Here is a 24,252-nt window from a genome sequence, read left to right as displayed (position 1 = left end):
CAAAAACCACTTCTTAAAAAAAAAAAAAATTTACTTTTTTTGGGTACAATTATATAAAAGTGATTTCTTGTGGCGGCCAAAATTTGAACCATGAATCTTGCATATATTTTTGCATTGTCCCGACCAACTGAATTAAGCTCATCAAGACTTATCTCCATCTTTTGATACATATTTTCTCTCCCCTCTACAAAAAATATATTTTACAAAAATATAACAAACAGATACAATACTCTTAAGAATTTTTATTTTTTTTTAATCTAACAAATGAATATATTTAAAAAATATATATATATAAAACAGATACAATACTCTTAAGAAAATATGTTTTTTTTTTTAAAATCTAACAAATGGATACAATACTCTTAAAGTATTTTTTTAATAAAGTAATTTTTTTAGAGGTAGAAAAAGTGATTTTGTTTCTTAAGTTATAACAAACAGTCTCATATGGCCTGTTCATTACGTATTGAAATACAAGTGATTTTGACATTCAATAATTTGAATATTTTTTTTAATAATTTTATAAAAAATCAGAATCTATTTTGTGTTTGTTTATCGTAATAAAAAATATTTTTTAAAATAATTTAATTTGTGTAGATACGATTATATAAAAGAGATTTTTTCTCTAAGAAAGAGATTTTTTTTTAACAAAATTACCTCAATTTTTGACAAGTTGTTTTCTCTCTCCTCTAAAAAGTTTTTTTTTTGGGTAAATACCTTTTTTGTCCCCGTAATAATAGCGAATTTCGGTTTTAGTCCCTGTAGAATAAAAGATTTAGATTTTGTCCCTGTAATTGCAGATTCTTCCACTTTTGGTCCCTCCTTTTATCATGTCAACAGAATCTGTATAAATTACGTCCCTGTAATTTCAGATTCCTCCCACTTTTGGTCCCTGTAATTCATATTCCTCCACTTTTGGTCCCTCATTTTACGTGTCATGTATGCAGATTCTGCTTACGTGGTGGAATGAGGGACCAAAAGTGGAAGAATATGAAATTACAAGGACTAAATCTAATTTTTTTTTACAGGGACTAAAACCGGAATTCGCTAATATTACAGAGACGAAAAGAAGTATTTACCTTTTTTTTCTGTTTCAAAAAGACACAATAGAGTAAAAAAAATCAAATAATCCGAATATGACATAATTGTGTTTTTTTTTCTTCTTGTAATTAAGTTACATAATTAGTGAATAGAAAGAGTATTAGTTTTTATTGGAGATTTTATTTTTACTCTAGATATTTAGCAGGAAAAATGAGTTATTGTGGGAAATTTTGTTTGGAAAAGTTGTTTTGCTTGTAAGTGGGTTTCTTTTAATTGGCTAATTTATTTTAATTTGTTTTAATTGACAACTTTTAAAGAGAAAAATAACAAGGGCAGGTTGAAATAAAAGACACGAAAGAATATAATTTTGATGACGTGTCAAATAATTATAATGAGGTAAGATTGTATTTTTTTATAGTCGTTAAGTTTCATAATTGATTTTTTTTTAATGAAGTTTCATAATTAAATTAAATAATAGATATTGAGCAAAACTTTTTTTGGTGGTTTTTTCTTAAGAAAACTTTTTTTATGTTAAAATTGAACTAAACATTTTAAAGATGCTAAACATTGTTTGTGATTAAATAAGAAGTGGGCGTTTTTTTGGCCAAAACTAACTTGCGATTAAAAAAAAAAAAAAGAGTATATCCAAACCTAACTTGTGAGAAAAGATATATTTGAGAAGACCAAACAATATTTGAGAGTAACATGTCGAAGAATTGTTGGGAGAAAGATTAGATGAAAAACTTTTCAAGATGAAAAAGAAAACTTTGAATAAGCCATTCAAATCAAATAAGAAATCTAGTGTCACCACTAAATACAAGGTAACAAATGTCATCTCTAGTTGTTATTGCATAATAATGATATTGTCAACTAAGATTATACTACAAAGATTATTAGCTGACCTTATAAAATTTGATCAGTATTATTATTTATTTAATTATTTTCAGATGGTCGTGAATACAATAGGGAAGAGATGATGTTGCGGCAACATGGATACAAAGTATGGACCATGTTTTGGTATGACTAGACTAGAACGTTATGAACGTGCACTAAAGTGGAATTTGAACCCTCCACCTGAGATTGGGAAATTTTTGAAAAAATGCAATGTTGATGAAGAGTGTTTGTGGCACGATCGCTTAGGAGGACCATTCATTAAAAAAGATTTTAATTAATTATTAATATGGTTTAATATAGTTTAATTAAGAGTATAATTTACAATTCCAGCTTCTGGTTGTTTTATTGATGTTCTTCTCAGAATTTTGCTGCTTAATTAGAAAAATATTACTGGTCTTGTTACTTTTTCGTTTGACGTTTTTGCATTATTGTTCATAATTTTTCATAATTGTTTGGTTGTTGTTTAATTCCTTGGGTATATTAAAATTACAGAATGAAAATCACTTCACAGTTTTATGTGTTGAAATGAATGAGTCTATAGTTCTGTTTTAAGGCACATTGGTACACTTTCCCACTGTCAGACCAATCACATTTGAAAGTGATGCAGACTCATGCTTATATGCAGACGTGCTCATCATCAGACGGGCAGCAATGTATCAGAATTACATGGAGCAGATCCCAATCCTGACTAGTCGAGGCTCGGTCATTCCATCTACCTTATGGATGGGATTAGGCAAATCAATTAAGAAATTATATACACAACCTCTTCATTACCTCACAAATATTATCCTTAAGCAATGAGACCAAATGAGAATTGGCGACAAGGATGAGTATAGGCGCTTAGACAACATAATCCATCGCCAAGCGTCATCGCATTTTCATCTTGCTAATCTCTGGAAGATGGACCCATTGTATAATAATGGGTTTGTTGATTCCATTTTTCCAACATTGCAGCACAAATCATGAAGCCTCCTTATTTTCTGTTTTAGACTATCTTTCCTTTTCAATACATGGCTGCATCTTAGTATTTGTCGGTCTGAGTTACAATTTTGGATTATGACCAAGCATAAATTACAACATGATTTGAATTTTCGTCACTGCAATTGCTGATAATGTTGAACAAAAAAAATCCATACTTAACATGGTTTAAATAAACAAACTTTTAGCTGTTACCTTTGCTTTCTGAGATCACTGTCTCCTGTGTATTAATCAATGAATTATTTGGTTTTCCCCCATGAAGAGAGCCATGCTTAAAAATAAACACAGGATGATCAGTTCATTTTTAACTTAAATTGACAAGAGTGGAGTTTATTTGTAAACCAGAGGTCAAAATTTCATTTATGTAATTCTACTACCAAAAATCTCTACAAGAACAAAATCCTTCCTTGAAAAAATGATACCTGTTATTATCCCTAACAGTTATTTCCCTACCGTACAGTTTTGACACTAATTTTGCAAATGAGTGACAATCAGAACACATTCTTAGATTTTTTACTACCCGTATAGGTATTCCTTTACCGGTATTGATTAATCCATAAGCCATGGCTAGTTTTTCGCTATGTCTGCTGAGCAAATGCTCTTTCTCCTGCTCATCAACATCAACTAAGACATTGGTTGTATCAGGAACATACCCCACCTGGCTTATCCTACAGTTTATTTCCTGTAGCATTAATCCAATTTGGGCGTTCTCTGTGTGTGATTCGTCACCAGATGTGAACTCGCGAATCAATCCGTGAACTTCTATTGAGCTTGATCCAGCTACTTTCTGGAACCCTTTCTCTTTCATTTGCAACCTCACTCTTGCTACATCATTCCATTTTCCAGCCGATGCATAGATATTGGATAGCAACACATGAATCCCAACTTTTTCTGGGGCCAATTGAGTTATCTTTTCATCTGCATAATTTGCAAATTCAACATTTTTGTGTTTTCGACAAGCTGCTAGAAAAGATCCCCATATAACATCATTCGGTTTTATTGGCATGCTTTTCATGAGATCAAAAGCTTCTTCCAACAACCCAGCTCGACCAAGCAAATCAACCATACATCCATAGTGGACAATCTGAGGACTTACTCCATGGATTTTCTCCATTGCCCAAAAAAGTTGTCTCCCCTGGTCCACATATCCACCATGACTAAATGCTGTCAATAGTGCCACAAAAACAAAATCGTCTGCTTTCACATCTTGCTTCAGCATCTCATCAAAAAGCTCAATAGCTCCTTTTGCATTACCCTCCACTGCCTTAACTCTGATGGCTGCAGTCCAGGCAGACACGTCGCGTTTTTCCATATTTTCAAAAACACGCATAGCATTTAGAGGATCACCACATCTAGAAAACATGTCGACCAAAGCTGTGCCAAGTTGCATGTCAATGTGAATGTCATTTTTCTCAATGTAAGTATAGATCCACTTAGCAAGATCAAGAGCTCCTAAATATCCACAGGCAGAAGCAATACCCACCATTGTCACTCTATCTCCTTTAATCCCTTGGTTTTGCATCTCCCTGAGTAAATCAATTGCTTCCTCAAACATGCTTGCTTGAACCATGGCACCAATCATTGTGTTCCAAGATACAAGATTACTCTCTGGCATCTCACCAAAGATTCTCAAAGCTAATTCCAACTCACCGTCTCTAACCAAACCTGCAATTAGCGAATTCCATGTCACCACCGTCTTGTTTGACATACTGTCAAAAACTTTGCAAGCAGCTTCTCTTTTGCCACATTTCATATACATGTCAATGATGGCATTAGAAATGTTGTCCAACCTCTCTAGTCCATTCCTGAAGACATAAGCATGAGATGACTTCCCAACAGAAAGATCACCTAACTGTGCACATGCTGCAATAGTAGATAGCATAGTCACCTTATCTGGCCGCTGTCCTTTCTGCAGCATTTCATCCAAAACAACTAGCACTTCACCAGCCAACCCATGTTGCACATAATTTGACATGATAGTATTGTACATAACCAAATTCTTATCACTAAATTCATCAAAAATTTCCCTCACAGCGTACATGTCTCCACATTTCATGTACATATCGAGCAGTGCATTCACCACAAGCGTATTAGATTTCACCCCCAACTCCGTCATCAAATTGCACACTTTTTTACCCAATTCAAGATCCTTCAACTTAGCACAAGCAGATATAGCACAAACCATAGTCACAGGATTCGGTTCAACACCCACCTCAACCATCTCAAAGAACAAACAGACAGCCTCTTTAGCCATATTCACCACACTATACCCATTAATCAAACTAGTCCACGACACAACATTTCTCTCAAGCATTTCATCAAACACCTTTCGTCCCAAATCAACCTTCCCACATGCCGCATAAAAATGTATCAAAGAGTTAGCAACAAACAAATCTTTCACCAGACCCATCTTAACAACCACCCCATGAACCTGAACACCCTCAGAAAACGCCATAATCTTCGAACAAGCACTAAGCAAAAATGGGAAAGTGAAGTTATCAGGAACAATACCCATCACTATTATCATATGAAGGTAAATAAAAATTGCTTCTTTACATAACCCAGATGCAGCATACCCTCTAATCAGAGTATTACAAGTATAAAGTGAACACTTGGTTCCTTCATCTTCCTTGAAAGCATTGAGAGCATAGTTTAAGCTTTCATGGGTACCCATTTGGACACAAGCAGCAATGAGCTTGTTGATGTTAAAAACACCTTTCTTTAACATGTTACAGTGTAATTGTTTGAGCTCAATGAGGGTTTTGCAGGTTTGAAGCGATGAATTTTTGGGCTTTTGTGTTGTTGTGGGAAGTAAGAGAGGAGATGAAGATTGATGAAGGGTTGTAGTAGTAGTAGCCATTGGTATTGGTGGAAGAGACAACACAATCATATCTAGTTCAAACAAAAGAAAAACATATGTGTCTGTCTGAAATTTGAAACCATTTCTATAAGTATGGTGTTCTGTTGTTTGTTAATGTTTCATTATCTTTGTTTCAATAACAGATAAACATGCATTTATTACGGACAAATTAGTCTTTTGATATAACGAGTTAGCGATCAATTTTTTTTTATTTTTTTTATCAAGTAACCTAGTGGCCAGAGCTCACACAATTTAATTGTGGAGAAGTGGAGTGTTGGGGTTCGAACCCCAGCTCCTGCATATAATATGCAATATCCCTACCAAACTGAGTTAAGCTCACGGGGATGTTAGCGATCAATTTATCCTTGACATGTAAATGTTAACGTTCCTTAAAAAAAAATGTAAATGTTAATGTTAGAGATTAAGTTGAGTTTATTTTTTTGTGGGTGCGAGAAAATTGTGAGGGATTAAATTAGATCTTCTCTCTTTTATCTTTTAATGAATTGGAGAAACTATTAAAAAAGATTTTGAGATTAACGAATTGAATTAAAATATAATTTATAATATAACATTATGACGTAACTTAATTCATGCATCTGCAATGCATGCTCTAATTCTAAATATGAATCTTATTAAATATGATAATGATTTTTTTATGTTAAATCAAGAGTCACATATCTCATACTAAATCAGTGTGTAACTATCCATAATAGACCCGTTGTTTATGTTATTGTTTGCATGTCTCCTCTTGGTAATTATCAATCTTTTGCTGTAAAATATGTGTCATTAACTCTTTCATTCGAGTGAAATGTTTTTATCAAATGTGGCAAGTTAGAAACGACCTATACATAGGCTTTCTCCACTATTTTTATATGTACGATGTAGTAAACGTGAGATGACTATTCAAGTATCTTCTAAATCTTGATTTGTTTTTTTGCTGAAGGTTGTTCTAAATCTTGATAGTCTCTAAAAAAAAAAAGGGATGAAATGATATTGTCCTAAATCAATTATGCGTGAATTGAAGTGGCGTGAAACATACATCTCATGAATGAATTGAAACATCTAAGGATAAAGGTGTGTGGTTAGAGGGAATGGAGGAGAGGAGGAAAATATTTTAAATTTGACTACTTTTTAATTCAATTATTTGGAAGATGAAAGGTTAAGAGAATGGAAGAAAATATCTCTCAAAGTCAATTTTATCTCTCTTTCATTAGTGAAGAATTTAGAACCGATAGAATATTTGTTGCATGTTTAGACTTACAAAAATACTTTGGTTACACAGATTTCAACAAACTCAACAAATTGCATCATTTTGTAGATTGATAATTTATTTATTTTTACATTTATTTTTCAAACCTTGAGAATAATGTGCTCGTGAAACCATCATGTATTTGATCTGATGTCAGATATGGTGTCAAGAATGTGTTTTTATAACACGGCTCTTAGACTTAATACCATTTTATTATGAAATAGTAAAAATATAATTTTACACTTCTCATCTATTAAAAACCCCCCTTTTACTTCCTCTCCTACCATCATTAAAATTCCTCCTAGCTCTCCCCCTTTACATGCACTTTAAAGTGAAAGGAGATGATTCATATTCCCGTGAACTAAACCCCTCCCAAGCAAAAATACCTTAAGGATTTGTAAAAAAGTAAATCATTAAATTGATCTATATCTCTCTAAGTCACTCTCAAATTAGTCTATAACTCTATTAATATTTTAAATTGATCATATCTTTATCAAAAGTTTATCAACTAAGTTAATCTTTATACTTTTGTCACATGATAAGAATTTTTTTAAAAAACATGTTAAAATACGTGCATGTAAAAATAGACAACATGTTAAAAACACGACTTCTTGAATTTCATATATAAAATTTTGATTCCCATTGATTTTGAATGTAACAAGTCAAAATACACTTTTAAGTGCATATAAAAATAGACAACGAGCTTCAGGCCATTGATTTTACCTCTAAATTATAAAATGTTAAATTTTTCATCATCTATATATGATAAAAAAAAAAAAAAAATCCTATTTATAAGAAAATGTCAAAAATGTTAAGGTGTAGTTATTACTTAAAATTCTTATAAATATGACCAAATACTTTTTTAAAAAAATCTTCATATAAAGTATCGAAAGGAGTATCAAATATAGTTCCTCATCTGGACCGACCTAAAGGTAAGACTGCCAAAACCCTAATTTTAGGCCCCGACAACAAAATATTAGTTGTCCGTAGTTTTTATGAACAAACAAGACTTCCCACACAAACAAAAATGTCTCATATATTAAAATTTTCTTTACGATTCACCAACTATTGAAAATTATTCGGTCGGCCCTGCTCTTCAAATAAATAACGACATTCAATACAAAATTGAGTAAACTTGAGAAAAAAACTGCATGAAAACATTACTCCAGATAGCCAAGAACCAGTGATTGGAGAGATTTTTACCCTTTTTCCATGCATAAATGCACCCAGATATTCAGTACTACATACAATATCTAAAATGCAATAAATTAGCTACTTCAGCCTTTTTTTAATAAAGAAAAGGGAAAAAACCAATAATGTAAAATAATAAAACCAATTATCTTCCTTTCTGTTTACAACCATGCTGTCCTCCGCAGGAAAGAATGGCAACGGTTAAACTGTAAAAACTGGCAAAACCATAAAATACCGATTTCCAGTCTTCTGTGCTTCACCTCATCTCTTGAACACAATGATCAAGGATTCTGGAAAATTAAGGACCTCTTTGAGGTGCAAAACAAAAGCAACCTGAACTTTGATCTTCAGGAATCATTCCACCACCTTTGCTTGTATCCAGTGCTTCTAGCATTATCACCACATCCTTCATTTCCGGACGTTTGATCGGATTCGCATCCCAGCATTTCCGCATGATGTTCGCCAATGCACTCGGACAACACCTTGGAATTTCTGGTCGTAAATTCTGCACAAGAACACAATCAATATGAAATCCATGTGTCACGTGCATTCGTGCAACATTAAAATAAACAAATATGTTACGGCTGAACTCTATGTTCCACAAATGACATGGAAAACATAATATTACCTGACGAACGACAGCGGAAGACACATCAGCAAAGCTTAGATCTGGATAAGGCATATCACAGCAATAAATTTCCCACAAGCAAATGCCAAAGCTGTATACATCACATGTCCTGTTGTAAGGTTTACCATCCAAAACCTACACATTGTGCAATGCATAGATTAATATTTCAAGTGCTTGTCTAACAAACCATGCGAGTAGTTCGTAAGATAAAACTTGCATATATATATACTTCAAAACTGAAATCACAAAAAAATTACAATAAGCAATTGTGAGACTGCTTAGGAGAGATTATGCAAATAACTTATGACATGTCCACAAGCGGTTTTCAGCTTATTTCCATAGTCTCTTCATGATAGCTTATGTGAAAACAGTTTGACTTTATTTTATCTTTTGTTATGGAAATAACATATACATACATAAGCACTTATCTGATAAGCTTATATGTTATGGGCACTTGTCCAAACAGAGACAATCTCATGGAAACAGAAAGTCGCATATCATATAATATTTATCAAAGCAGCATTAATACCTCAGGAGCCATATATCCAAGGGTTCCAGTTTCACCAGTCATGTCACTTGGATTCAAAGCTTCAACCCGAGCAACTCCAAAATCAGCTATCTTTAGATTCCGGTTACCATCTAGCAACATATTCTCCGTCTTAACATCACGGTGAACAATCTTCTCTGAATGTAGATAGCTAAGACTGCATGTAAGGGAGGCCGAATTAGCATTCATCATATCCAGTGGCGGATCTTGAAAAAATTTCTTGGGGGTGCCAGTATTGTATGAAATATATTTTAAACTATGTGAAGAAAGTATCATAATTGTTAACTGGTCCAGTGGTTTATTTTGCTTGATTGCAGGGTAGGGGGTGCGGGTTCAAATCTGTGTAAGGGCTTTTTTTTAACAAAATAGAAAAAATATTACAGAAAAATAAAGAAAAAGGGGATGGCAGGGTCGATCACGCGACCTCCATATGAAAACCATACTTCATTTCCGCCGCACCAACTGAATACTAGCGTTAAGACTATGCCTAATCTAATATATATAGAAAACTTGGGGGGTACCATGGCACCTGCCTGTCCCAAGGAAGATCCGCCCCTGATCATATCTGTATAAGATTTGAAGTTTCTAAATTGTAGGGATAGTAAAGACGGAGACTTACCCTCTGGAGAGGTCCAAAGCGAGCTGAACCACAATCCTATACGCAAGTTTCTTCCGCCTATTTCTTATCAAGTATTGCTTTAGTGTTCCACCAGGAAGAAACTCGACAATGACGCAACATGCCCTAGAAGGAAGGTTCTCTTGATTGTTGGTTGAAGAGTTTTTTGTAGGAATCTTAAGATTTGAAGTTCCCATTGAAGCTCCGACAAACTGTTGCAATAAATACAAAACAATCACTAATATGCAAAGTTATTCCTGATTCATCAATACAAAATTGTATCAAGTAGCAGTCATTAATTTCAATAAATGAGATTTGAAAGAGTGAGTAATTACTTTAGTGACATTTGGATGGTCGAGTTTGTGCCAGACGGCAACCTCCTGCCTAAAAGATGCACGTAAAGCAGCAGTTTCTGCAGCGGTGGCAGCACCATCCTCACCCCAATCCAACACTTTCACTGTAAAATTCAAGATGACAATACAAATGTCAGAAAATATCTCCTTATTCTGCAATGCTCTTACCGGCCCAAAAGGATAACAGAGTTAGCAGCATACTGCTATATTCCTCACATTACTAGTTTTTCTTTTCCTCAACAATTAGTTTAGATTATTCATAAAAGTACAGTTTGACATAAAGTGAATATCAGCTCAAGTTTCATTAGCTGGTAGGATATTTGCAAGCAGCTCTAGGGTTCAGCGGACTTTAATAGTAATGATTTGGAATGAAATGATGTTAAAAGAATTGATTTTAACCTAATCGAGGTTAAAGAAATTTAATTTTGTTGTGTAAAGATATTTAAAAGGTGAGTTTGGAAGAATCAATTTTGTTTATATAGTAAAATAGAATCGTATTGACGCAAAAGCAAAAATTTGTCGCTTCCATCAAAGTTGATTCTCCCTGTGTTTGGAACCGCGATATGATGGTTTCACCAACATTACAGCACCATGAAAAAAAAGCTTTCCAAACGCATGCTCTATCCATCCAAAATCGGTTTTTCTCACCACAGTTTCTATCCAAACAATTATGTGTTTATCAAAAACCTTTTGCAACCTTTAAAATCAACTTTGTTAAAAAAAAAATTGGTTTGATGTAAATGCAGAATTGTCATTAGGCCAATAGATGACGACAATAAAAAATTGTCAGAACAGTTTAAACTCAAATCATAAGACAGTCGCACGACAAATCTTTAGTTACTTCAAACATTATTTTGGGGGTTATGTTCTCTAAGTTACAACTTCACAAACTCATGCAAACATTCAAATAATAATATTATTATAACAGATCCAATCTATCGCAGCGAAAATTAAGCTCCAAACTCGGACATTGATTCCCTGTGGTCGGGGAATCTTGCATTCACGCAGCCAGGTCAATAACAGCCATTGCATGAAAACCAGACAGCTCATATTTAAAGCTTAATAAACATGCTTTTAAAACATAACTTGAAATACAAGTCGCACGATTTTCAATTAATGGCCGAGATTTTTGACTATGTCAATTCATGACCGCGTGAAATCTATTTCCTCATAGTCACAAGATGAGTAAACCAATTAATTCTTAAGTAAAGAACACGTAACATTTCAGTATTTGAAAACATTGAATCACATATTCTATTTAAAACGAAAAAAATATATAATTCATATAAATAGTACAAAGAAATACCTGCAACATCTTGAGTATCATATGTGCCTCTATAGACAGTACCATAAGCACCATGAGCAACAACATACCTTAAATCCAATTTGGCCAACTCAACCTCCCATTCTTCTCTAGGCCTTTTTGTCTCATTGGTGTTTCTTGACCAAACCCGGCTTAAGTGCTTTTCCAATTGAGCATCCAAATTCTTGAGATCAATTCTATCAGCTCTGAAAATCATATCTTTACTGCTTTGGTTTCCAGCACCCTTCATCTTTGAATTCATCACACTTTTTGCTCCTTCTTCCAACTCCACCTTTGGTGTCCTAACACCTTCACCTTCAAAATCCATCTTCACCAATGGCAGCTTCAAAATCAGATCTTTTTCACAAAAAAATAAAAATAAACAAATCAATAAATCAACAGTATTTAAAAAAATAATTAAAATACACATGCATATATAAAAAATTGATCAGAGCACCCCAAAAGTATGTTCTTTGATATATCCTTCCTAGACAATTGACTTCACATGATTCAAATTTCACAGAATTTTCTCCTCACCAACCAATTTGTTTTGTTGACTATGAAAAATTCTCACCAGAATAATAATAAAAAATCCCAATTCAAATTATTCCAACACCAATACAAATGAGATATAAAAATCATTTTTTTTAATCAGAAAAAAAAAAAGAAGTATCTGGCAAAGCACAAACCTTGAAAGGTGCTAACAACTATAAAACTGTCATCAGAAGCATCAAATAAAAGATGAAGAAAGAAAAAAAAAACAAATCAGAGTAAGAATTACGCAAGGCTACATAATAGAGACGAAAAAATTGACTTATTTTAAGGCCATTGAAAAAAGAAAAGGGTTGGTGCGTGAAGGGTGGGATTTGGATACCTTTTTAGCTTTTTGTAAGAATCAAAAGTTGTGGTTTTTGATACAACAAGAGACAAAATGGGCTATTGAAGAAGTTGTTGTCATCAAAGTTTGAGATCATAACAACACATTTTGTTCATTTTATCATTCATATTCATATGAATGATGATGATGAAACTGGAATTGGTAAATGATAGATTTTGAAGGAGAAAATCACACAAAAACAAAACAAAACAAAACTAGCTTGCAAATAAACACAAATATGAAATGAAAAAAATAGCGATAAGGATCACAGAAAGAAACGGGTGTTTTCCATAAAATGTGGCGCAAAACAGAGTAAGAGAGAGAAAGAGAGACCGTTTCAAATATAGCTCAAACAATGGCAACTTGAAGAGAAGCGTATAACAAGCAAAACACAAACAAACCAGACATTTACCTTGCTCCAAATTTTCTGATTATAATAATACTTTGGTCAAACAACAAAAAATTCATTATATAAAGAGTTTAATTTATATATATATTTAGTGTATAAAAGTTTTGGATATGGATGTGTAAAACAAGGGAGAAAATGTACACGTGGTTTTAACTCATTTGATAAAGAATAATGTATGATATATATATTGTAGGGGTTGGATTTAAACCTAAGACATCTTATTTATTTATCTTAAATGTGAAATTTTGATATTAAAAAAACATTATGTGTATTATTCACCTAAAATAAATATTATGTGTATGATATGATATATTTGGTTTTTTAGGAAATATATGATTTTTTTTTTCGAGGAAACGCATGTATTATGTATAGAGAGAATGAGATCTTGATTATTAAATTGTGTCTTTTTTTGTCCGTTGACGACAAGTCTTTTCTGTTTTTTCCTTAATTTTCGGTTGGAAAGGACAGGTGGTTTTTTCTCTGTGCTGCATCTGTAATCTAGGACACATTGTTTTGCTTACTATGTTGTTTTGTCAGGTTACATGGAATTTCTGTCGTTTTACTCACTTTACTTACTATAAAGTTAAAGTTAATTACAATTACGGTTTACGATTACAATGTATGTAATGTATCTACCTAGAGCACTCAAAAAAAACTCTCTCTTTTTTCTCCTTCTCAAACTCTAACCGTCATCTCTTTCTTCTTCTTCTTTTTAGAAGGGTGATTTAGGATCAATTTTGACCCAATAATCGCCCCTCCGAGTTGTTTTTCCTTCTATCATAATTGAACGAGTGATTTCACATATTTAATGTCTTTCATTTGTATTTGCGATTTTGTCGTCTCTGAACCACTCTGTATGTTTTGATTTCCCATTTTTGTGCGGTGTGTTTGACTTCCCGTCTTAGTGCGGTGTTTATTTGATTCAGGTTGAAAGATTAGCTTTGAGCAAGTGCAGATCCGAGCAATGACAATGACTTTGGTGTCGTCAACGTTACAAGTCTGGAGACAAGAGTATTTCGGAGACTTGAATATAGTCATATTAGTCATATTTGTAGGCATATGTATTTTGCCGTTTTATGCTATTAACAACATGGATGTTGTGAGTTTGTTCACATATTCATCCTTTTTATTTTTAACGAATTTAAATTTATATTGTATCGATCTACTCTATTAATTTAAATAAATTTGCTTAAATGAATATCGTTTATTTTTATAAAAAAATGTAATATATCTACCTCAACTGTAACCAAAAAAAAATAAATATCTACTTCAACAAAGAGAGTGTGCCATATTGTCAAAACAATAGTAACAGTATGACATGAATCCGATTCATTGACAGCAATATATAACTTCTTTTTTTTTTTTTGAGAGAGCAATATATAACTTTATTAGAAGGGCATGTTTTAAATATTATTTCATTTTTTGATGATATGAAAAAGATAGTTTAGGTACGCAAGGATTTTTTTTTTTTTTTTTTCTTTTAATTTCTTGTAGGTACCTCTTCTACTCGAAACATATTTTTATATTTCGTTATGACGTAAGCACGGATGGATCTAGACATTTGGTATATATATGTGGTTAAAATTTTGAAGAAATAATAATGCAAATTATATTAAAAATAAGAAATAACATTGTTTGATGTAATACAATTACAATAAAAATCATCTATTATCTATTTGTTGAAAATGTACTAAAATAACATCATTGTTAACTATTAAAAGAATATTTTTCTCTATAAGTTACAAGACAATCATTTTAGTCATTGATTGCTCATTATTAATTGTAATTGTATCGTGCCTCATGTGAAAGTGTGCTTATTTAAAAAAAATAAAAAATAGGGAATTGGACGTCTATATTGGGTTTGTCCATAGTTGTGAGAGTCAAACTTAAAGGACAAAAAATATGTATTTAGCTTTTTTCTTATAAAAAAGTATTTGCAAAATGTATTCTTTGTAAGCCATAAAAGACTATGAAAGAATATATTAAAAAATCATCGTAAGCTTATCTCAGTTGATAGAGACGATGCATAATATATGCAACGTCTAGGGTTCAAACCCCGGCCAACACCAAATAGAATACATTAAAAGTCTTGTAATATTTTTCTTTAATTTTTTTTTTTTTGAAGACATAAAAATGGAATATATTAACAATGGCAGTGAAACATCTAAGTACAAGATGTACTAAAAGTGCCACCCCTAGAAATAGTCAAAACATACAATGAAGAGTCAATGCGGTGGTCGGTCGATACCCAAACATAATAAAGGATCCGACCACCATCTTTGTGTACCGTACATAAAATTGGGCTTATTAGCCTTTAGCCACTACAAAGAGTGATATTTAAATTTTTCTACTTGCTGTTCCATGGTTGTTTGAATATTATTATAAAGTCTATTATTACGTTCATTCCAAATCAGCCAAACGCAAAGTAACTAAATAAGTTGAAGGAATGATTGTCGAGCCCTTGAGTGACCTGTAGAATGAGTGAACTGAATGAAATGGTCATCAATATTAAGGGGATCACCACCTGACATTATTTTTCTTTAAAAATAACTTTTATTGTAAATATTGTGTACTTCGATTTTAATGGATTAATTTATATAGCAAGATTTATAAATTCGAAACGGCTTTCATGCTTTTGTTTTTTTAGGAGGCCTTTCAAGAATTTATAACTTTCTAAGAGACTATGAATTGTTAATTTTTATTTTTTTTGAAGAAGACTATGAAGAGATAGGGTGTGGGTGCATTGTTTAATGATTACTTTATCCTATCGGGTGATATTAATCCAACGATTGTCAAATGATCATCTCATCTTTCATAATAAACACTTCTTAATTGATGAACTAGTTTAAGGATATTGATGAATTGGTTTCAAAATATATATTGTTTATTAGATTTATTTCAATTGACAATGTTGACATTGTTAAGTTGTATGTCTTCATTCGTAGTTGTGGGTTAGTTTAAGGCGAGTTACCACTTTATCTATAGGCAAAGAAAAATATTAGATAGATTTTCTTCAACCTCTAAATGACGTGGAAAAAAATATATATCGTTCAAAAGTATATTTTCATATAAATATACAGTTTTAGAAAATAAATTTCTAAATTTTGTGTAGTCTTTTAAAAAATGTGCAGTGAAAAATTAGTCCGAAAAATAGTTCTATCCTCCTTGATTTGGTAATAAAGATTGGAGAAAAAAAAAAGGACTTGTATTTACTCCTTCACTAATTTCTTAAAAAACATACCACTCGGGATGGGGTGACTTTTAAGAAACGTGGTTTGAAAAGTAAGTTCCAAAAAAATTGATACATAAGAGAGGCCCAAAGTTAAAACAGGCAAGAAAATGGCTCTTTTAATTTCATAAATTGCTCTTTAACACCCTGAAAATATCAAAATATCCTCGACATCAGTTGACCGTAGTTCGCCTTCAATGGCTGTTAATTTAATCCCACGTAAATATGTTTTTGGGATATTTCAGTTACTTTAAATAATTATAGCACTTCCCTAGAAAATTAACACATTTATTTTGTAGTAAATGTTAGTAGTTACTCCCTCCGTTTCAAAATACATGTCCAAGTCAACCACTTCACATATGCCAATGCATAATTTTGACTGTTAATATCTTTAATTTTCTAAAGTAAAAAATTATAAAAATTTAATATTTTGAAAATATTTGTCGAGACAAATCAAACAACATCTTACATGCTAATATTTGTATTTATATATTAGTTAAAAAGTATGGTCAAAGTAAGTCAAGTGAATAGTGCACATTGCAAAAATTGGACATGTATTTTGAAACGGAGGGAGTAGTTTTTAAATTAGTTTTTTCTACTTCATCGGGTTTTAAGTCAGGATCCGTACCGTTTCATCCTTTAACTCTAACTAGTTTAATTTATAGGTGTCTGCGATACAATTTGGACTTTGGATCAGTTTTGACACAAAATCTCATTCAATCCAAAGATAAAAGTATATGTAGTTCGGTTCAGTTTTGCATGACTAATTTAAAAAACCGATCTAATCCAATTTAATACATTTAATTTGGATCGATTTTTGGACATCCAAATTATTAATTGTAACTTTTTTTTATTAGTAATATTTGATACAAAATATAACATATAATATATTAAAAATTAATAGTACGGCATAACAATGATTGATTATCTTTGAAACATATGAAACAGTAACAAAATATATTAAATAAAAACTAATATGTAGTATTAATAGAATAAAAAGCGAAAAATACATTAATATAATATATCATACTTATAAAAATGGAAATTTGTGTATTCCGTTGGTTCGATTTTGAAAAATCAATCCAAAATTCGATCCAATACGAGCAGTTTTCACAAAATAGCATTCAAAAACATCCAATAATATTCAATTTTGTGCGGTTTTAAGTTTTTTTAGATCATTTTGCAGTTTTAATTTGGATGAATTTGGTTACTCAACCCCTGAATCACAACATTTAGAATATCCACGAGAGTGAGATCTTTTTTTTTTTTTTTTTTGAAGTAGTCTAATGATTATAAATTTATCCCTTATGATGGTTGAGTAAAAATTTTGGAGTTCAAATTTCAACCATGTATACTACAACGTCTCTGTCAACTAAATTATGCTGACGAGGACGATATTTAACCCTATTTAGCTCCAAACTAAATAAATATTTTTTTAACATAAAAATAATAAAATGAATTGAGAAAAAAACGATCTAGACATTTTTATAGCTCCGAACTTAATAGATCAATAAGTAGTTATGGTTAAAGTAAAAAAAAAAAAAAAAAAAGATAAAATTAAGAGTGAAAACTCATATTGGTGCATGACAAAATGTTAAGGGTAAAATTAGTCTTCAATAAAAAAATGTTTAAATTTAGTCCTTTGCAAAATTAACCCGAGATAATTTAGTCACTATGTTAGCATTTTTCTCCAACCAGTTTTTTTTTTTCTTCCTATTTTTGAATCGTGATTGGTCATATGAGGCAGTTTAATTGTCTTACTTATAGTCATGAGTATTGCTTACAAAAATACGGGACATGTTTCTTTTGGGACAATTTGGTCCCCGTAAAAATTAAAACGATAAATTAGTCATTATTATTTTTTATTTCTTCATTGGTTGGCAGAGCTTTGATCCCTCAAAAAAAAAAAAAATTCTTCATGCAAAAATAAATAATGCGGTTTCTTAAATTTTAAAGGACCAATTTCTTTTTTTTTGTTCTTTTTTAAAATGAGCGACCAGTTTTCCCTCGTAAAAAATCTTTTAATTACACATTGGTATTTAAATGACTCTGTTAACACACACAAAGTTAAATTAAGGGTACATGTCATATGTTCTATTATAGAAATTGATTCAGGGACTAAATTATCTCAGTTTAATTTTTCAAGGGACTAAATAGGATAATATTATTTGTGTGGACTCATTTTTCCTCTACACATTTTGTCAAAGACCAAAATGGCTCTTCACTCTAAAATTAAAGTAAAAAACTCTAATAATCAGGATTAATATTGATTTAGCCTAGAAATCGAGAAAAGAAAATTTACACCAATAAAATATATGAGTTTAGTTATTTATGAACTCACGAGTTCATAAGTTATATTTGTAAGTTTATTAAAGTACTTCAAATAATATTTTACGCGACAAATTCAAATAAAACTTACCATTCTCTATTTTATTTTTTTGAATAATCGAAATCCCTATTCTCTATAAAACAAAAACTACATTTAATCATAAATATGTCACAAAAAATCGTCACCTTGTTATTATTATTACTTTTAATTTAAAATGTCTCATATTACTGACGTATATGATCAGAAAGATTGCGGTCAACAATGTAGTTTAAAAGATCGAAAGTCCTACTTTATTGACAACCCCCTCTCATACTTGCCTTTGAGAGATTTGGCTTGATATCATTAGCATTACTATATAATTACATAGTGGTTAATGGTTATGCCGATTCTATAGCTTTTAGCATTATCCACAACCACATTCATCAAGCTACTTTGGATATAATTTCAAACTTGGCAAAAATAAGCTCAAAAATAGAAATTAAAAGTGTTTTTATAGCAATGTTATCTTCTACGGTCATAAACATTTCCTTTATTTATACTATGACACAATGAGCCCTAAGATTTAAATCACTTTAGCGGAAAGGAAGCCATGTGTTTGGTTACAATGAGGCTTATGCATTTCTCAAGTCCTACATAAATCGTTTATGATCTACAATAACATCATTTCATTTTCACCTAACAAAAAAATAAACATCATTTCATCTAATTTATTATTTGATTTCATCTACAACAAGAAATGGCTTTCAATGCAGCGGTAAAAAACATTTTTTCTTTTCAAAGTTCGGTTATGATTTTAACATTTTTTACTTTTTGTTTTTACATTATTACTTCTATGATAAATACACTATTAATTCTTGTAGAAAACAAAATATGTTGATGCATTGATTCAAGACAAAAGAAAATTACAAAAATGAAAATTTTGTATAATCATTTCCTTCTTTAAAATCATTGTATCTTTTTTTGATGAGTTTAATTGGAATCAGAAATACCACTCATGTTGTAACATTGATTTTGGTATACATGTAGAAAAATGTTCGATTGATGTTGGCTCAATTGGGAGGAGCTGGAAAGCGATCATTTGCTACCTCCACCACTCCAAAACTGAAACCCATGTCCACAACCATAGATGCTACACATGATGCTCATTCCACTTCTAGGTGTGAAATATTACATGAATTAATCACAATTTTCAATATGAATTGAATTAACCAGTCAAGTGTTGAAGGTGTGTATCAGAAATGAGATGCTTATTTTGTATGTAAATTTGTGATGGTATGTATATGTAGGTTGAGCACTCTGAAGGCAGAGTTAGCACCGGTGTACATTGTATGTGGAATGGTGGGTGTAGCTTTGACAATTGCAACACACACTGCTTATCAACAATTGGCACGTTCTCCAAATGTTCATGTGAGCAAGAAAAGGAGAGAATCTTTCCCAGAAGCTTATGATCCTGATCGCACTATTAACTCTGCTGATAAATTCATCAATGGCTCCTTCTTGAGGAAAATGGCTCATGTTCAAGACACCAAGCCTACTGTCCATGATCCTGTCCACCCCAATCCTTTCACCCGGTAAACTCAAATAAACCGTTCTAAGGGCTCGTTCGTTAAAGATTATAAAAAATAAAAACGATATCGTTACTCAAATATTTAGAGATTAATTGTTAGAGATACTAATTTATGAATGTGGTTTGTTGCAGTCCTCGAACCGCTGAGACATTGAAGTCTGTCGGCGTGCATCCCGGCAGGAATTGATCTGCTGTTGATTCTGTTTTCTCCTTAACAAATAATGGTGGCCACAGTTTGTATATGACGATTGCTTCCATCTTTAATTTTTGGTATATGAAAATGCAAGATGTGAAGGTCCAGTTTGTGTATAGAGAATTTATGTTTCTTTTATGTAACACTTGTAAATTTATGTAGTATTTGATATTAGTCCTCGTCCACTCTTTAGAGTGGAAAATTAATGATGCGACTTCAGCATCTCTATATATTGTATATCATAAACTAATGAAATAAAGTCACCACAATGTTTATAACTTATATTATGTGATGGTGAATGATAAAGGATGATAAAGAATAGGCTTAAATATGTCTTTAGTCCCTGCACTTTCATCAGATTTTGGTATTGGTCCCTACATTTTTTTTTTTTTTTTAATTGGTCTGTACTTTGTAAAAATATTGGTATTGATCCCTCTGTTAACCTTCTGTTAAAAAAAAAAACACAACTATTGGTTTTGGTCCCTGCACTTTGTAAAAATAATGGTATTGGTCCATGCACTTTGTAAAAATATTGATATTGGTGCCACATGGCGTGAAATGATTGGGCCACGTGGCACTCCGTTAGTTTTGTGTTTTTTTTTTAACAGAAAGTTAGCAGAGGGACCAATACCAATATTTTTACAAAGTGCAGGGACCAATGCCAAACAAAAAAAAAGTGCAGGGACCAATGCCAAAATTTGATGAAAGTGCAGGGACCAATGACACATTTAAACCTAAAGAATATTATGGAACTTTTAAGAAGCGAAGAATATCATGTAACATTCAAGAATATTACAATACAAAATAAAGACATAATAACTAGGACAACCTTAATATTTTTAGAATGTTCGAACTATTTATACTAAGATATCCTATTATCGATGGACACTGTTGATTTAGCAAGAGACATTGGCTAACTATTTTAACTTGTGGTCCCAACAAAGAAGAAAAGCAAGAAGTAACGGTCCGAAGCATGCAAAGGTTTTAAGGTGGGTACCTTTAGCCGTTCGCCTCACTAGCTCTTTTGTGGGTCTTTTCTCTCTTGTTTTTGTTTTGGGTTTTTGTTTTTCCTTTTAGCTTTTAATTTTCTTGAGGATTTTGGTTTTGTCCCCCCTCATTTTTTGTACTTATTTCTTACTATATATGATTAGGGTTCTGCAGCAGGAGATCCATCTGCATCCTTTCTTTTGCTTAAAAAAAAAAAAAAACTATCTATGGAAGCGCACATAGAGGTGTTAAATGTGTTTCTAGATATTTCTATTTCGTAATGTAGAACCTTACAAAAAAAGGCGAGGCCTACATTACTCCTTCATTAATTGAAGACAATTTACTTTTAATGATAAATATGATTCAATTTTGTAATGAATGAGATGAAGATCACATGTTGAATAAAGGAGATGAAGAAATTTAATGTTTTTGAGATAAAAATGATAACTAATTGTAAGAAAAAACCAACATACATTACCATTAATGAATTGGGGATAAATTACCCCTAATAGCTGAGTTGGTAGGACAATGCATTATTATATACAGGGGCCGGGGTTCGAACCCCGGACCCCCCACTTATTAAATATGATTTGATTATGAAACAAAGGGTATGAAGATAACATGTTAAATGAAAGAGATGAAGAAATTTGATTTTCTTGTGATGAAAATGGCAACTGATTTCAAAAATAAAGATGAAGAAGTTTGATGTTCTTGAGATGAAAATGATAACTAATTTTAAAAATAAAGAGGAAAAAAATGAATTTTTTCTTTGAAATGGATAAATTACCCCCAAATCATTAAGGGATAACGTCGAAAAAACATACAAAAATAATATAAATAGAGATCATCATCTAGAAGTCCTAGTTCAACTGACAAAAATGTCGAAATTGTTAGGTCGGATGCTATGACCAGGGTTCGAACCCCGGTACCTCTACTTGTGTGTGTGAGTTTATAATGACTTTGTCATTTCGTCTATCTACCAAAAAAAAGAGATCATCATCATATGATTAAGCATTGAATAGACTTAACGATAATTTATAAATACACCTATCTACCAATACACCTAATTTATAAATCTATAAGTTAACGATAATTTTTATGTGATAAAGAGATATTTATCGACTTTTATATTTTAGAAAATATCATTCCACAAGAAAAAACATCATTTCATTTTTTATAAGAATTATACTAAATTTTTTAACATTTTATTGAAAAAAATAATCAATATTCACTATTATGAGTAATAAAAATTAAAAAAATTTGAATTTTACTTTGCCGACACTTTTGAAAAATAAAATAAAATTATAATAATTATAAATGATAGAAAATATTTTTTTTAAAGAAAATAAATCATTAAACTATTCATTTAAATACACGGGTGTACCGGTACACTCAAAATTATCGAGTGTACCATAGAAATTGCCTGGTATAAAACTGACATTATGTGGATTGTAAGTAGGTATTTGAATTTCGAAAAGAAATTTAGACGGATCACTTTGAAAAAAATAAATCATTTATTAAATCTGTTTTGATTACACGTAGTATTTTACGGTGCTTCACTCACTAGCTAGTTTCTAACAAATTATGCCCTGGAATGTTTTCAGTAACAAGTTAATTTTTTTGGTTCAAAAGCTTGGGCGGATCCAATATGAAACATGGTGTGGCAACCGCCACACCAGATTATTCCTCAATTTTAATCGAACCTGCAACACAATGGTAAAATGCTTCCACCTATGCCATTTTACTATATTGTTTAAGGTATCAATATTTACTTTGTTAATAAATATAGTTGATTTGAATGTTTTGCCACACTATTATCAAATGTCTGGATCCGCCCTTGTAATCAAAAGTCGTCTTGATAATTTCATATAAATTAAGAAATAAAATTAATTTTGTGTAGAAAAATAAACTATGAAATATTTTACGAAATTATTCTTCATTAGTGTTATGAAGAAGATGCATGAATAATAAATTAAAAGCAGAGAGAATAATAAATAAACAAAAATAAAATCATTTTACAATTATTAAGATGTTTGTGTTGGAATGTATTGAGGCCCAACTTTTGACCCAATTTCAATTTTCAAAATTTTATGAATTTTTTTTCTTCTAAAAGGTTATGTTAATGGTGAAAAATATTAATGTTTTAAGAAAAAAGATCCAGATTTTTTTGAGGCAAATTTCTTTAGGAATAAAATGGAGTGAATAGGAAAAAAAAAAAAAACTGAAATTGTAATTTTCGTCAAAAAACCTTGATTTTTAAGAGACTTCAAAAAACCTATTGAAATTGTCAAACGTTTTACTCAATTACCCCTTCCATTTGTTTTGATTGTTAAACCCTACGACGTGGCAGTTAACTATACATGTGGCACCTTCATGTGGGCTAAACCTTATGCCACATTACAGAGGTGTAAATGACTTTTTTTTTTTGCTTTCTTCATCTTCTTCCTTTCACTTCTTCATCATCTTCAACACTAGCTTCATCAATATTCATAAAATATCCAGAAAAAAAATTAAGAATACTGAAGATGCTGGTGGAGGTGAAGTAATGAGATGATGTTGTTGGTGGTTGTTGTTTCTAAAAAAAATTCTGGATTTTTTTATAAATATAAAGAAAGCAAAAAAAAAAAAAAAAAGTCATTCATCCCCTATGATGTGGCATAAGGTTTGGGCGCCGTTTGAGGTAGGCGACCCTTATGGGTCATGTATGGTAGGACATGCATTTACAAGTTTTTTTATTTTTTTTTTTATTTTTTTTTATTTTTATGTTGGTCTTATAACTTGTATTTGTAGGTCAAGCCAGTATTAGTTACTTGTTGTTGCAGGTCATCAGTAATATATTAATCACATGTAACTTTAAAAATAATTTGATGTATATATGTATGTGGTTTTTTCAAACTACAAAATTAATAGTTAACTTTAATATTTAACTATTAATTGTTTGTTTTTAAGAAAAAAATAATATAAATTTTTAAGTTTGGGGGCATTTTGCACATAAGTGCAAAAC

The 24,252-nt window shown here is 31.4% G+C and overlaps 3 protein-coding genes across 7 annotated transcripts; 1 reads left to right on the top strand and 2 right to left on the bottom strand.

Moving 5' to 3' along the window:
* Window positions 1-3,239: 3,239 nt before the first annotated feature.
* Window positions 3,240-5,916, bottom strand: LOC11441453 (pentatricopeptide repeat-containing protein At3g22690). Its single transcript, XM_003610700.4, has one exon. The coding sequence runs from the start codon at window positions 5,798-5,800 to the stop codon at window positions 3,284-3,286; it is 2,517 nt and encodes an 838-aa protein (XP_003610748.2). The 5' UTR covers window positions 5,801-5,916; the 3' UTR covers window positions 3,240-3,283.
* Window positions 5,917-8,167: 2,251 nt separating this feature from the next.
* LOC11444209 (serine/threonine-protein kinase STY13) lies at window positions 8,168-13,033 on the bottom strand. Of its 5 annotated transcripts, none has more exons than XM_024783204.2 (7): window positions 12,947-13,033; window positions 11,661-12,014; window positions 10,337-10,458; window positions 10,005-10,213; window positions 9,368-9,542; window positions 8,839-8,973; window positions 8,168-8,715 (listed from the first exon to the last, which is right to left on the bottom strand). In XM_024783204.2, the coding sequence occupies exons 2-7, from the start codon at window positions 11,983-11,985 to the stop codon at window positions 8,509-8,511; spliced, it is 1,173 nt and encodes a 390-aa protein (XP_024638972.1). In that variant the 5' UTR covers window positions 11,986-12,014; window positions 12,947-13,033; the 3' UTR covers window positions 8,168-8,508. The 5 variants fall into 5 exon arrangements, with proteins under 5 accessions (XP_024638972.1, XP_024638968.1, XP_024638969.1 ...); XM_024783200.2 differs by having other exon boundaries at window positions 12,868-12,958; XM_024783201.2 differs by lacking the exon at window positions 12,947-13,033 and adding an exon at window positions 12,532-12,849.
* Window positions 13,034-19,237: 6,204 nt separating this feature from the next.
* LOC11440424 (uncharacterized) lies at window positions 19,238-20,369 on the top strand. Its single transcript, XM_003610697.2, has 4 exons — window positions 19,238-19,255; window positions 19,528-19,658; window positions 19,788-20,072; window positions 20,201-20,369. The coding sequence occupies exons 1-4, from the start codon at window positions 19,238-19,240 to the stop codon at window positions 20,253-20,255; spliced, it is 489 nt and encodes a 162-aa protein (XP_003610745.1). The 3' UTR covers window positions 20,256-20,369.
* Window positions 20,370-24,252: the final 3,883 nt, after the last annotated feature.

The sequence above is a fragment of the Medicago truncatula genome, chromosome 5, assembly GCF_003473485.1.
Source record: "Medicago truncatula cultivar Jemalong A17 chromosome 5, MtrunA17r5.0-ANR, whole genome shotgun sequence".
NCBI classification, from domain to species: Eukaryota; Viridiplantae; Streptophyta; class Magnoliopsida; order Fabales; family Fabaceae; genus Medicago; species Medicago truncatula.
The sequence above is the reverse complement of the archived record's forward strand: the minus strand, read 5'-3'. Positions and strand labels throughout refer to the sequence as shown.

Excerpts from the sequence above, each read along its gene's own strand:
- LOC11441453 (XM_003610700.4), bottom strand. The coding sequence starts at position 5,800 with ATGATTGTGTTGTCTCTTCCACCAATACCAATGGCTACTACTACTACA.
- LOC11444209 (XM_024783204.2), bottom strand. The coding sequence starts at position 11,985 with ATGGATTTTGAAGGTGAAGGTGTTAGGACACCAAAGGTGGAGTTGGAA. Across the intron at positions 10,214-10,336 it reads ACCATCCAAATGTCACTAAA|TTTGTCGGAGCTTCAATGGG; the intron begins GTAATTACTCAC and ends TTATTGCAACAG. Across the intron at positions 8,974-9,367 it reads TTGGATATATGGCTCCTGAG|GTTTTGGATGGTAAACCTTA; the intron begins GTATTAATGCTG and ends CACAATGTGTAG.
- LOC11440424 (XM_003610697.2), top strand. Across the intron at positions 19,659-19,787 it reads GATGCTCATTCCACTTCTAG|GTTGAGCACTCTGAAGGCAG; the intron begins GTGTGAAATATT and ends ATGTATATGTAG. Across the intron at positions 20,073-20,200 it reads CACCCCAATCCTTTCACCCG|TCCTCGAACCGCTGAGACAT; the intron begins GTAAACTCAAAT and ends GGTTTGTTGCAG.